This window comes from Cetorhinus maximus, chromosome 20 (assembly GCF_964194155.1).
Source record: "Cetorhinus maximus chromosome 20, sCetMax3.hap1.1, whole genome shotgun sequence".
NCBI classification, from domain to species: Eukaryota; Metazoa; Chordata; class Chondrichthyes; order Lamniformes; family Cetorhinidae; genus Cetorhinus; species Cetorhinus maximus.
The window spans coordinates 36,614,958-36,630,375 of record NC_135898.1 but is presented as its reverse complement, the minus strand read 5'-3'; the positions used below and the strand labels follow the sequence as shown (position 1 = coordinate 36,630,375).

Below are 15,418 nucleotides of genomic sequence, written 5' to 3'. Positions count from 1 at the left end.
CCCACGACCACTACCATCTAGAAGGACAAAGGCAGCAGACAGATGGGAACACCACCACCTGAAAGTTCCCCTCCAAGTCACTCACCATCCTGACTTGGAAATATATCGCTATTCCTTCACTGTCACTGGGTCAAAACCCTGGATCTCCCTTCCTAACAGCACTGTGGGTGTACCTACACCACATGGACTGCAGCGGTTTAAGAAGGCAGCTCACCACCACCTTCTCAAGGGCAATTAGGGATGGGCAATAAATGCTGGCCCAGCCAGCGAAGCCCACATCCCATGAATGAGTTAAAAAAAACCTAATTAAAATGTATCAATCTCTGTTTTAAAATTATCATTTGCTCTGGCTCCAACAGCTTTTGGGGGGAGAGGGAAGAGAGTTGCAGGTTTTTGCTATAGTTATTGTCGAGAAGTGCTCATCCCTGAGCGGCTTAGCTCTAATTTTAAGATTATGCCCCCTTATGTTCTGGACTTTCCTACCAGAGGAAATACTTTCTCTCCATCTATCGTATCGAATACTTTAGTCATCTTGAACACTTCAATTAGATTATCCCATATTTTTCTATATGTAAGGGAATATCAAGCCTAGTCTATGCAACTTGACCTCATGATTTAACTCTTTTAGCCCTATATTGTTGCACTATCTTCAAGGTCAATATATCTATCCTGGGGTGCGTTGCCTACAACTGAATGTAATACTCCAGACACAGTCTAACCAGAGCTTCACACCTGCAGTATAACTTCCATCCCTTTGTATTTCAGCCTCCTTGAGGTAAAGGGAAACATTCTGTAAGCTTAATCGATTATTTTTATAGTTGTCCACTGACTTTTAATATTTACAGTATGTGGCCCAGCACATCGCTCAGCTCTTCCATAGCTCTTAGCTTCTCTCCATTTAGAAAATGTTCTCTTCGGTCACACGGTCATGATTCAATGAAGCAGATACAACTAATTCTTGTAAACCTCCACCATGGTGTGACGCTAATGTAAATTGGGGTGCTAATTATTATGAAGCTAACTGCACCTTAAGTACAGAAAATAGAGTGGGGCCAACCTTGTAGTTCTACAACATGCAGGGAAAAACATCATTGTACCTTCCTTTTTGTTCCATTTCATTTAAACCAACCGACAAGAGAAGAAATTGAATGTATCAATGATTGGATTATATTCGCCTGGGTCGGTACCACTGGAACCCTGGCTCCAGGCCATATGAAGTCTCTGCTCTGGAGAAGTGGATACCATTGCTTTCTGGGCACATCAAGTCAACCAAGATAACATGCAAAAGATGAAATCTGCTTATGTTCCAACAAATAAGCATGTAGAGGTTTTACTCATGTCTATCTTAGCAGGGAGTACTAAAAGGTCATGCCACTGTATCACTTATAAATAAATGCAATATAAAACTTTCCTTTCTGAAGTATTATATTAAGCTATGTAGAATACTGTAGTCTATCTATATTAAGAAAGTGTTTATTAATTGCTTTTGCCCCCATGAGACAATTGGATACAAAATGAAAAATATATATTTAGAAAGCTCTCAAACTTCATTCCCAACAGTGGTCAATAACCAAGTTATGCTGGAGATAGAGTGAGTCCATTATAATTTTGTTTTAAATGTTATTTTAAAAAGTCCTGCTTTTTTGATAAATGTCCCTAAATAAGGTTTTCAGTTTGGAACCTCAACAGAGCATCAGCATTTAAAGTTGCAATTTAGATTTGTTTTTGAGAAGTGCAGACACTACAGGGTTAATGTTACAAGCTAGCACTCCCGGTACAGTGTTTGTTCGACAAGAGGGTGGATTGGATAGTTAGGTGCAGCGCTCATTGTATTCGATCTGCAGCCTCTTCAATTCCTTTTCTGGATCTGATTTTCATTTCCACTTGTTGCCTGCTCTAGAATTCCTTCCCTAAACCCCCCTCATCACACACTCTCTCTCTCCTCCTTTAAAGCGCTGCTTTCTCTTTGACCAAGCTTTTGGTCACCAGCACTAATCCCTTATGTGGCTGAGTGCCAAATCTTGTCTGATTACGTTCTGTGAGGCGCCTTGGGGCATTTGGCTTTTGCTGAAATACAAGTTGTTGTTTAGTTGTGATTTGTTGCTGCTTCGCGATTATGATGTTTAAGCCAATCAGGTGCACGGGTGAGTCACAGTTAGTGGATTAAATGCGACATTGGTGCAGTGACGGTGCTTTTTTGATCTTGTAACCATGACATGCTGTTGGGGCAGAATTGAGGCAGCTTTACTCTGCATCAAACTGCGATGATAGCAGGCGTGGGAATTCTTGACGCTGATAAACTTGATGCCTGGCATGAGAGAGTGCTCCATTTCCCCAATGCCAACTTCCTTTGCACTGATGAGTGCAAAAAAATTCACCAAAAGTCTAAAATGATTGCTCATACTTTTCACTATCTTTTATGGTGTGAAACTGACAGCCGTGTTTGATTATTTTGTAGTTATTTCAATCATCAGGATGACTGTAATTATGAAGGTGAGCTGCTAGATATGAGTCAACATAGCTTATTGCGGGGTGAAATCTTTTCTGGCAATTAAAAAGAACGTTGCTAATTATACTCCACAGAGTCTGTTCTAAGCCCTGAAAGGCAAACATTTATATTTCTACCCAGGCACCTCCATGCTAAGCTATGTCAATACAAAAATGCATGGTCTACACTTAAACAAGTTTACATTTTGGTGCAGTGGTTAATTCTACAGAAATAAAATTTAATCGATTAGAGAGTGAAAAATACATACATGAATCATTTGATCTGTGTGCTGGCCTTTGAGAAGACTGTTGTGTGGAATGCATTACATAATGTGCTTTTTTTAAACCAGAAAGTAAATATTGTGTAGTAAGAGTGGCCCACCCACATCTCTAGGGCCGCACGTTTCTGTTCGGAATATGAGGAACTGGAATAGGGCATTCAGCCCCTCGGGCCTGCTACCCCACTTAATATATCATTGCTGATGTGCAACTCAATTCTATTTTTCCACCATAGCTCCATATCCCTTGATATCCTTAAACAAAAAATCTATTGTTATCAAGTCCTGAATGCCTTAATAGTCTTCCAGCACGCGTAGGCTTTTGGTTACTCCAAATTCCTACTCGTCTTTGCGTGAGTACCTGCTTCCTCAGGTGTGGTTCCTTACTGTGTGGTTAGATTGCTTGTCCTGTATAATTAACCTCACTGGCATTAGCAATGGCCTGCCTGCCAGCTCTTGCTGATTGGATGGCCATATTAAGTGGGTGTGGTAATGAAAGATACTGCACTGAGAGAGGAGCAGGGAGTGTATGAGTACATAGGGAGGCATGGGAGTTATGGGGGCGCCTGAGCAGAGAGTGGGACCGTGGGAGAGTGGAAAGCATGAGTGATGGGGGAGCACGGATGAGCAGAGGCTTGAAGAGGCCCTGTGGTCAATTAAGTGGCTCAATTGGGTTCTGGGTGGGAATGCCATACACCTGCTTGCCTGCTGCTAGCAAGTTGGTCTGATGGCAGGAAGATGATTGGCACTACATCTCCCACCTTCCGTTGCCATTTTATGGGCTCCCCATCAGCCTATCCCCAACAGGCTGGTAAAGTGCAGCCCACCCCAGGAGCATTTTGTTGATATACTGAGTAGGAAACCCTGTGCCAATCAAGTATTCAGATGGAAGCGTTTACTTGACAACACGGATTTTCCAGTCAGCCCTGAGGTCTTGTATCAAAATCAGGACGCATTGTCCAATAGAAGTCACTGACCAAACATGGCTAGGCAGGGTAACACTGTTTTACCATATGCACTAAGTTTATTGGGAGGCATCCACACAAATTGAGGGGGGATTGTAACTCAGAGGTTTCAGTTATAATCCCACAGATAGTAGATTTGCACCACTGGCTCCTCAGCCAAATGCATACACCGAATGTCTGAACCTGTGGTTCCTCTCATCCTGAGCAGGATTACTATTGCAACAACACAATTATCAGTAGGGTAAAACTAACCTGTGTCATGATGGTCTAAACCCAGCTTACGTTCCCTACTAGTGGGTGAACAATCCAACGCTTGATGAATTCTGCTTCACAATGATAGGAAGAGTCGACATCAAAGGGTCAAAAAGCAATGTTGCTATGATTGTATAGCCTCCACAAGCCAGTACTTTATATGTCTGTATTTAATTATCTACTACCACCCTTCAGGAACCAAGGAAATAAAGGCTAAAGTTCACAAGCGTGCATCATGTGATTGTGTTTTGAGATCATCTGTTTAACAATGGTATCTATTGCTCATTTTTTATTTACTAATCAGTAATATAATCAACTACATCTGGATTGGTAATGAGTCACGTATGGCTAGTGGCGAATGTATCGATGAACATATCCCAGGAAATGCCTGCAGGCTGGAAATTAGAATTGACAGTATATGGGATAGTTTCTTAGAGCTGAGCAACTCCACAACCATTATGTTGAAATTATGATCCTTCAAGTCTCACAAACCCTTTCTGCAAAGCGACAGCTCTAAAATGTTCCGGTCGACAGAATTGGGGATGAAATCACTGCCCTGGACTCTAGGATACCAGGATCTTGAGAGTTTATGCGCCGGCGGGAAAACTGCCATCTTCAAAAAAATCTAATCGATGAAGCTTCAGGTAGTTTCTATAAAAAGTACTTTTCCCTAAATTTTCTTTGGCTGGATGGCTACAGTGTGGTGCAAAATGATGCCAAAAGCACAGGTTCAATCCCCATACTGATTGTGGTAGCTGCCTCCTTGTCTTACCCCACGCTTGATGTGGAGTCGGGCCCCTCAAGCTATAACGCCAATTGTCTCCCTCTAATGGAGAGAGATGCCTACAGTCCTTCATAGACTATGGCTGATTATTTTGTTTGTTCATGGCTAGGCCAGCATTTATTGCTCATCCCTAATTGCCCTTGCTCAGAGGACATTTAAGAGTTACATGTAGGCCAGACCAGGTAAGGACAGCAGATTCCCTTCCCTAAAGGACATTAGTGAACCAGATGGGTTTTTACAACAATCAACAATGGTTTCATGGTCATCATCAGACTTTTAATTCCGGATATTCACTGAAATCAAATTCCACCATCTGCCGTGGTGGGATTCGAACACAGGTCCCCAGAGCATTACCCTAGATCTCTGGATCGATGCCACTAAAGCTCATCCCTTCAAATTAAAACATTGTCACAACATTTTTGAACAAAACATAGATTAAAGCAAGGGTATCAGCTGAAATCTGGTATATGTGGGGACTCAAGGGATCTCCGTCATAGGCAACCTCTCTTTGGCTTTAATAGGCCAGTTGGTCAGCTGTATATTCTAAAGTTTACAGTATTTACATATCAGCACTGTACAGGGATATATGGCACAGACACAGGTCATTCAGGCCAACCAGTCCATGGTGTTCTTTATGCTCCACTTCAGCTTCTACTATCTTTCTTCATCAAAATCTACTGTCATAACTCTCTACTCTCTTCTCCCTCATAAACTTGACTAATTTCCCCATAAATACATCGGTGGTATTCGCTTCAACCACTCCCTGTGCTAGTGAGTTCCGCATTCTTACCGTTCTTTGGGTAAAGAAGCTTCTTCTGAATTCCCTGTTGGATTTCTTGGTGATTATCTTCTATTGATGGCCTCTAGTTATGTTCTTCCCCACAAGAGGAAACATTTTCTGTGTCCACCCTAACAAAATCTTTAGAAATTTTAAGAACTTCTATCAGGTCGCCCCTCAACCTTCCTTCTTCAATGGAGAAGAGATCCAGTCTATCAATCCTTTCCTGAAATGTATACCTACACATTTTTGGTGTCACTCTTGTAAATCTTCTCTTCACCCTCTCCAGTGCCTCTATGCCCTTTTTATAACATGGGCCTTGCTAATCTGCGATGCAACTTGTAGTGATTGATGTATTTGTACTCTAGCCCACATAGACTTGCACCTTCTTCCTATCAACATGTACTCTCTCTCTCTTCAGGTACCATGCCCTAAGAGGGTGTTGGTGGCCATGGACTTACATGTGTTGGCCCATGGTTATGCTTGGCAAGGTACTGCAGTGGTTTGAAGTTGCCTTCTGCAGGTTGTGCCTAACTAGGAGACTCTCCCTCTCTTACCACCTGCCATAGGCACATTGCAAAGGTTTGCAGGTTGATAATCAGCCTCTTTGGCCACATTGTGAACACACCTTCTGTAGCCATCAAGTCCTGAGTGGGACGCTACCAATGCGCCATAAGACACCCCCACTCCAAAATGCATTACCTCACATTTATCTGTGTTGACCTTCATTTGCCAATTATTTGTCCATTCTGTAAGTTTGTTAATGTCCTCCTGTAACTTGCTGCAGTCTTCCCCACCCCCAATTTGGTGTCATCTGCAAATTTAGAAATGATGCTTTTGATTGCAAAGTCCAAGTTGTCATTGTACATTGTTTCATCAGTGTCCTTTTCTGCAGCCTCTGAGCACCATCCTCCTAGCTCACTTACGCATGATGAGCAAGTGGGCAAAACATGAAGCTGGCTTTCAGCCCACAGTTTCAGACTTACGAGTACAACAATGCTGTCAACAGGAAGTGGACTGGAGCCAGTGGTGAACTGCAGAGATCGGCATTTCAGTCTCAATGCCAACTAAATGAGTCGGGCGTGAGAAAACAAACACTATGAGAGGTTTTGACCACTTCCAAGTCAACTGAGCCAGAAACCAAATAGAACCGAGTTAAAAATCTTCACAAACATAGCAGGGATAGTGCAGAAATATGTTTTGAAGCAATTGCATCACGGTTTACTTCAAAACAATTAACAACAGTTTATCCTTGGCTACAGACCCCTTCCTTAGGGATATGACTTACTAAACAGGAGGGATTCGGCATTCAGAGTATCAGAGACGCAGTCCTGCAGCCCTATCTCCAGCCAATATCCTTCTGTTAATGTCTTCCCTGGCTGGGACTGTGGAATCCCAGAACCAACCCTTCAGTTCTTGTACATAAGGACTATATTGAGACAAGCAAACATATGAAATAGGAGCAAAGTAGGCCATTCGGCCCCTCAAGCCTGCTCTGCCATTCGATAAGATCATGGCTGATCTGTTTGTGTTTCAAGTTCCACTTTCCCATCTACCCCCGATAACCTTCGATTCCCTTGCCTAACAAGAATTTATTTACCTCTGCCTTAAAAATATTCAATGACTCCACCTTCACTGCCTTCTGAGGCAGAGAGTTCCAAAGTCAGAGAAAACAATTCTCATCTCTGTCCTAAAAGGGCGACCCCTAATTTTAAAACAGTGCTCCCAAGGTCTGGACTCACCCACAAGAGGAAACATCCTTTCCATGTCCACCTTGTCAATACCATTCAGAATCTTATATAAGGCCATAAGACCATAAGACATAGGAGCAGAAATTAGGCCATTTGGCCCATTGAGTCTGCTCTGCCATTCAATCATGGCTGATAAGTTTCTCAACCCCATTCTCCCCTTCAATCAAGTCACTCCTCACTCTTCTAAACTCCAGTGGAAACAAGCCCCAGCCCGTCCAGCCTATCCTCATAAAATAATCTGATCATTCCAGGTATCAATCTAGTAAACCTCCTCTGAACCACCTCCAACGCATTTATATCCTTCCTTCCATGCTGAACATACTAACACCTTTGGAACTCCAAGGAAATTAGCTTCGGTCTAAAAATTTGTACAGGTCCCTGAAACAAATGTTGTAAGATTTGTACACCTGAAATCTTTAGTTTCGGTCTTACAAAAAAGTTTAAAAAAAGGACTTGCATTTATATAAAACCTTTCCTGCCCTCAGGAGGCTCCAAAACGCTTTACACCTGTTATGATCTTTAAACTGCACAAAGGATGTCTCAGTCAAGTCCACAGTCAAATTGTTTTGTTCTTCTGTAGCTGTGGTCGGATCTTCCTTTTTAAGTTCATTTTGCACACTCAAACACTTTAAATTCTCTTTTTGAGATAACAAGTTCAAAATGGCTTCCTTTTGTACTAACAACTCGTTCCTTCTTTGATCAAAATCTTCCTTTGCCGCTTTAAGGATGTCATTCAGATGCCTTTTATATTCAAGCAAGAAGGTCTCATGTTCCTATTTGGTCTGATGTTTAAATAATTTGCAATCTTTCAATTTTTCCTGATCCCATTCATAATGGATTTTATTTAATTCTTTCCAAGGAATTTTAACAGCCTCTCCATGTTGGACTTTTGTGGTTCTTTCCAATTCTTGAAACCTGCCACGCAATTCACAAATCACCTCATTCCAATCCTCTCAGGGTTTTAAATGATCTTTTATGAACTGTCCACTTGCCTCGATTCCTGCTGCTGCCTTCTGTGTCTCAACACTGGCATGCACTTGTGATTCAGTGTCAGGAGTCATTGACCCTTCCGAAATCCTTTGCCAACAGTAAGCTCTGAGCCAAACCAGTATCTCTCAAAATAACAATTTTTCTCGACTCTTTCTTGGACAAAAATTGAGTGACTTCCCCTTCAAATATAAACCCCTTGTAATCTGTTGCATTTGTATCTATTCCCAAGACAAAAACATTAGATGCAATGGGTTTCTTACAATCTTCAATTTCTTACGCAGATTTTCCTGTGGAAATTTCTCTCACTTGCACAGTGCCACTGATTTAACAGCCATTTCTTTTCCTGGTGTAACTTTTTCTGAACACACCTATTACTGCCACTGGTTTACTGTTCAGCTTCCAACAAAAATTGGCTTTGAGGTGCCCTGTCTTCTGGCAATAAAAACATTCTGGTTTTGTTACATCATTTTTATCCTATACACTATCATTTTTGTTGCCTTCTCCCTAAAGCTAGGCTCTTTTCTATTCCTTCAGCTTTCCTGTGGGTTTACAAATGGAGATTGACTGCTCCCTTGTTGCCTATGTGAAATATTATACCCCATCTGCCAGAACCACTGTTTCCTGTACTTTAGAAACCCAACGCCTTCCCAGGTGTGACCTAATCGCAATTGGGACGCTGTTTTGAAATTCTTCCAGTATTATTAGCTTTCTCACATTCTCCAAATTCTGTTCGAGGTTCAGCACCTGAAACCACCAGTCCCACAACATTTCTTTCTTCCCAGCAAATTCTGCAAATGTTTCATTTGGCCTTTTTCTTAAAGTCCGAAATTTCAACTGATATGCTTTAGGGACAAGCTCGTTTGCATTAAGTACTGTAGTTTAACTACCCCATAATCTGATGATTGTTCTTCCAAAAGGCTCAAATACACATCCATAGCCTTCCTGACCAAAATGCTTTGCAAAATGAGAATCCATGTGTCCTTTGGCCACTTTAGTTCTGTAACTGCCTTTTCAAACGAGATAAAATATCTCTTATTTTCATCTTCAGTGAACTTAGGCGATTGGTGAAGACTCCTTGTTATATCAAAGCTTGGAATGCAACTCAATTCTTCATCCAAACTATGGGACTTGCTTTTACCCTGTAACCAGTTCACCCCATTGCCAGTTCATGCTTTCAAAGTTATTTCTCTCTTTGAAACTCTCTTTCCCTTTCCTTATCTCTTGCCTCCCTTGCTAGCCTTTCTCTCGGAAGTTCGAGTGCAAACTTTCACATTTCTCTTTTTTTTTCCTTTTCCTCTTTTCCTAGTTCAAGCTTTTTCATTTCCCTTCCGTTTTTAAATTCAAGCTTTGCTTCTCTCTCTCTCAAGCTGCTTCATCTGCAAGTGACTTCTAGCTAATTCAACTAAATTATCACCTGGATTAATTTTTCCTTCTTCCAATTCCAAATGCTGTGCTATGAATTTTTAGCTTTCTTAGCCCCTGCTTCCAATTCTAATCCCAACTCTTCTGCTAGTGCAATTGCTAATGCAATCCATTTCCCTGGATTTCTATGTCCACATTTCAACTTCTGCTTACTGGTGCAATTTCAGCTCTTTAATAGCCGGCTAGTTTCACTGGGCTGGCATGGCTACAATCTCGTCAGCTACACCAACATATAACTGCCTCCCAAGGCATCTTGAGCCCTAATCATTTCCAGCATGGAGCCAGTGACCTTCTGCCACCTTCTCAGCTCCCCAGGACTGAGCCCTAACTACCTCGAACTATCAAATGGCTCCCAGGACTTCTCCTGAGCCCCAACTACACGGAGCCAGCTCACATCAAAACTTTTGCTGCCTGGAGCCAGCTAACAGCAGCATCTTCTCAGTACGGCCAGTTCCCCTGCTGCAGAACACCCACCCACCCAGCAAACACCCAAATAAATTGAAACCCTAGAAGCTTCTTAAGCTCCACCCATCTCCAGGGCTCACTGAATACTTTTAAATTAATTGTAGCTCTAACTCCCAAAGTAAAAAACAACTCTCTGGGCTGCATTTCTTTGCAAGCAGTATAGACACCTCATCTCCATTTCTCTAGCTAAGTAAGCCCACCTTTTTAAAAAAAAATTCCTTCATGGGATGGGGGTGTCGCTGGCTAGGCCAACATTTACTGCCCATCCCTAATTGCCTTTGAGGACAGAGTGGCTTGCTAGGCCATTTCAGAGGACATTTAAGAGTCAACCACATTGCTGCGGGTTTGGAGTCACACGTAGGCCAGGCCAGGTAAGGGATGGCAGATTTCCTTCTTAAAGGACATCAGTGAGCCACGTGGGTTTGTACGATAAACAACAATGGTTTCATGGTCATGATTAGACTTTTTAATTTCAGATTTATCTTCTATGATCTTACCTTTCTAGCTGTTAACCCCTTAGGTCAACATGGTCCGAACCATTTAAGTGTAACAGTCTTCAAGCTGCTTTAGTTACGTTTATCCCGTTTTCTACAATTAAACTTTAGTAATCCCAGAACTAAAATTATCTCTAAAGTATTACAATGAACCATAAACTAGGTATTTATAACACAACCACCGATGCACTTTTGAAGTGCAGTCATTGTTGCAAAATAGGAAATGCGGCAGCAATTTGCGCATAACAAGATCCCACAAACAGCAATGAGATAATAATCAGGTTGTCTCTTTTATTGATGACCTTTGAAAGATTAATTCTAGTTTTCTCTCTCTACAGGTGCTGGAGACCTGCTGAGTATTTCCACCACGCTCTGCTTTTAACTTCAAGTTTCCAGCATCTGCTGTTTTGTTTTTCTTCTGTATTTAAAACCACTTTGTTGGGAATTGGGAATGGGATACAAAGTTTCTGAACATTATGAAGCTTGATCAATTCATGGAAATAACTAGAGACCATTCCATTTATATTACAAAGAACAAAACTGTGGCTGAGGGCTCCAAGCACAGAACAGAGTTTCAACAAGAGACAATGTTATGATAAAACTTCATAACATTAAGAAACTGATGAAGCAGCTTCTGGTGTAACATAGGTTGCTTATAAAGTTCTCATACAACTTTAAACATTAATAACTTGGGACATACAAATGATAGAAGCAAATCGTAAATGCTATATAAAAGGTATATGCCCTGGGGAGTGAACCAGTGACACCCAGGGCAACCTCTTGACCAGAGTCAAGCTGCCTGGTTTAGATTTCAAACAATTCTTGGCAGTTAACTGTCAGTCACTATCAACTGATGCATTCTCCATGACAATGCCTCTACCAATCAGAGTGCACTTGCCAAATAATCAGCACTCATACATTCATGGCATTTTCTTCCCAATTGTCCTAATGAGTGCAAGACAAAAAGCTTCACCAAAAAATGTCACTTTTCAGCAATACTTAAGTTCAGTACTACCAAATGACTAACGTTAATGTTGTTTCATTTTATTTCAGATACTGAGACTGATTGAAAATGACAACAGAAGAGAAAGTGAACTCTGTTATGCCCAGCAGAACTAAAGTCCATCTCATTAGCATTATTCTTTATATGAATTATGTGTTCATATGGGAATTGCAGTTTGCTTCCAACATATATACATCCAAGGTTATTAACGTTCAAAGTTGGATAAGGATTTTATAAACACTGTACTATCTTATTGTTCCTTTGTAACATTCTCTACTAGTAAAGAAGTGTTGTATAATGCAACTTGTTGATGAGCTACAGGAATGGCCACAATGTCACCATTTTAGCCTTTTCACTAACTTTAGTAGAAAATGCCTTACAGGCGAATGTACTCCACATTGTCAACCTCAGAAGGATGTGAAGGACATACATTCCCTGTCCCATTAGGAAAGCGTCAAAGCAATCACCTGAGGTATTCAACAGTTGGAGATGAACCATTAAGCCTAAACACTTGGTCAATGGGACTCTAGCTAAGAGAACTTCCCAGACATGATCTAAACAAGTTACGCTTAGAATACACAAGCAATGATCTTATTTGGATCCCCTGGCATTTGGCGATGGAAAGTCACATGACAAGCCAATACTTTGTATGTTTTAAGCACCTGTTTTCTACGCAGAACTGAGGACAAGTAGCTGTGATGTTGAGAGAAAAGACCAGAGGGCAGTCCTTCTTTCCTCCCTCTCTCTCCAACCCACTTTACAAGCTTCGAACCCTAAAATAAAAGCAAACTACTGCGGATGCCGGAAATCTGAAATAATAACAGGAAATGCTGGAAAAACTCAGCAGGTCTGACAACATCTGTGGAGAGAGAAACAGAGTTAACATTTCGAGCCAGTATGACCCTTCTTCAGAGCTGTTCAAACCCTGTTTGCTGATTATGACCATCCACGGTTGCCTGTTAGAAACAGAGGCTTCTTAAAGAACTCAGCCCAATACGACCATCTCCAGAAGAACAACCAAATCAGCTATCTATATCTTTAAACTAGAAGCATCGGGACTACTGAAGGAAAATCACAAGAGCACACCAAATTCAACCTGAAGCCAGCCGAGTCACCAAACTACAGACTGTATATTCTTTATTTTTTCTGGGGTCTAATCTGACCAACCCATCCTTCCCCACTCTGTAATTTGGATGTGTATGTATGTGAGCTTTGAGTGTATGTGTGCGCGCAAAAGTCAAAGCATATTTTAATTATTTTACTTAGATCGGTTTAAGCAAAATAAAATTAACCGTTTTTTTATTACACTCAAGAAAACCTGTCCAATTGGCTCTTTTACAGTCACAGCGTGTAAACAGGTAAGTACTCAGTAGATTGTCAAGTATACCTTTTCAAACAAAAAAAACCGTTGCGGTCAAACGAGGAAAGAGAAAAGAGGGGAGCCATTTGACCCCTCCTCACCTGATTGTAACACTGTGTATATTTACTGACCACCTTCCACCACCCAGTAATACAGAAAGTAAAATACTTAACAATTAAAAACACAATTATTGTAATACCATCTTATCAATAAGCGTCCAAGTTTAAAGTTTACATGCCTACCCTATGTGACTAGGAGTACTATGATCACTGGCCCAATGATGGTGGGTGTCTATTACTCGTTTTGTTATTTATTATCTGTTGAACATCATCGGCTGTAACGTTTCCTATCTTGCACCAGTCATTGCACTTCAGCAAAGCAATTCATTGGCTGTAAAGTGCTTTGGGATGTCCCAAGGTTGTGAAAGGCACACTACAAATACAAGTCTTTCTTTCTCATAATTTAGAAATATCATTTTATAACTAATCCTAATATTACAATTGCATTTCTGGTCTCTTTCAACTTCTGAGGTGCTGCTGTGCATCTTAAATCTTCCCAGCTCAGGTAGCTTTACATGGTTGAACTTATCTCCTGTAGCGAGCTTACAAAGTGGATGAGGGAGGTGCTCTCATTCACAGTAGTCATGTTGTTTACCTTAGCCAAGACATAATTCATATCTGACATATAGCTTGATCATGGGTAGGTAAATAACTCTGTAAACTCCAGTACAATCATGTAGAAACTAAATCGAGCCAAGCCTTTTTCAGCCTATAGCTTTGATCACTTACTTGCTCCAGTAAGTTTGTTTCCTCCTGCACTGCCATCTTCTCCTGCTAAAGATGAAACCTGCTGATCCGATTAATGAGTACTTGGATTAAGAAACTCACTATGGCATTACATCAGGTCTAAAAATAGCAGCCAGGGCGGTGGAGTTAAAAATATTCGTGATTTTGCTGAAGGACTTCATAGACAGAACAGAATGATAGACTCAGTTCCTGCAAACTCAAAAGAGGCCGCACCTTTACTGCCCTCAAAATACTTACATATCACCTTCCCAAGAGTCCAAGTGAGCTGACCTTATTTATAGAGACCCATTACACAGTCCACATGTAAATGTGATCTGGATGTACCAGAATAGCAGCAGCAGCAGCTGCTTCACAGCCTCCTTTGTGCACCAGCTTATCAGTGCCTGTTTTCTACAATGCAGAGCACTTCTGGCTCAAGTCAACAGGCCTCATTAAAAACAAATCATTGATGGTTAGAAAATGCTGCCCTAAGTCAACTTTCAACCTTATGAGGATTTGTATGTTCCATCCACATCTTTTCAGTGCAAATACCACTACTGCACAATGGAATGTGGAGTATGACACGAGGAGCAGAAACAACAAAAAATTTTTCCACAGGATGTGGGGGGGTAGTTGGCTGGGCCAGCATTTATTGCCCATCCCTAATTGCCCTTGAGAAGGTGGTGGTGAGCTGCCTTCTTGAACCGCTGCAGTCCCTGTGCTGTAGGTACACCCACCGTGTTGTTAGGGAGGGAGTTCCAGGATTTTGATCCAACGACAGTGAAGGAATGGCGATATATTTCCAAATCAGGATGGTGAGTGACGCGGAGGGGAACTTGTAGGCAGTGGTTTCCCATTCATCTGCTGCCCTTGTCCTTCTAGAGGTTTGTAAGGTGCTGTTGAAGTTTTGGTGAGTTGCAGCAGTGCATTTTGTAGATGCAACAGTGGTGAAGAGAGTAAATGTTTAAGATATCGGATGGGATGCCAATGGAGTGGGCTGCTTTGTCCTGGATGGTGTCAAGGTTTTTGAGCACTGATGGAGCTGCACTCATCCAGACAAGTGGAGAGTATTCCATCACACTTCTGACTTGTGCCTTGTAGATGGTGGACACGTATTGGGGAGTCAGGAGGTGAGTTACTCGCTGCAGGGTTCTTGGCCTCTGACCTGCTCTTGTAGCCAGAGTATTTATATGGCTAGTCCAGTTCAGTTTCTGGTCAATGGTAACCCCAGGATGTTGATAGTGGGGGATTCAGCAATGGTAATGCCATTTAATGTCAAAGGGAGATGGTTAGATTCTTTCATGTGTGGCATCAATGTTACTTGCCTGGATATTGTCCAGGTCTTGCTGCATTTGGACATGGACTGCTTCAGTACCTGAAGAGTTGTGAACGGTGCTGAACATTATGTGAAAATCATCAGCGAACATTATGTGAAAATCATCAGCGAACATCCCCACTTTTGACCTTGTGATGGAGGGAAGGTCATTGATGAAGCAGCTGAAGATGGTTGAGCCTAGGACACTACCAAGGAACTCCAGCAGCAATACCCTAGGACTGAAATGACTGACCTCAAAAACCACAACCATTTCCCTTTGTGCTAAGTA

The 15,418-nt window shown here is 41.6% G+C and overlaps 1 protein-coding gene across 7 annotated transcripts in view; it reads right to left on the bottom strand.

The window, feature by feature from the left end:
- Window positions 1–15,418, bottom strand: part of ank3b (ankyrin 3b) — an 813,000-nt gene that overhangs the window by 368,118 nt on the left and 429,464 nt on the right. Inside the window, exon 1 of one of the 7 annotated variants that reach the window (XM_078565896.1) lies at window positions 13,818–13,868. The exons of the other annotated variants lie outside the window; for them this stretch is intronic. Coding sequence (XP_078422022.1) covers window positions 13,818–13,853 — 36 coding nt within the window. The 5' untranslated portion in view covers window positions 13,854–13,868. Of the gene's footprint in view, window positions 1–13,817; window positions 13,869–15,418 lie in introns of those variants that run through there. 7 annotated transcript variants of the gene reach the window in all.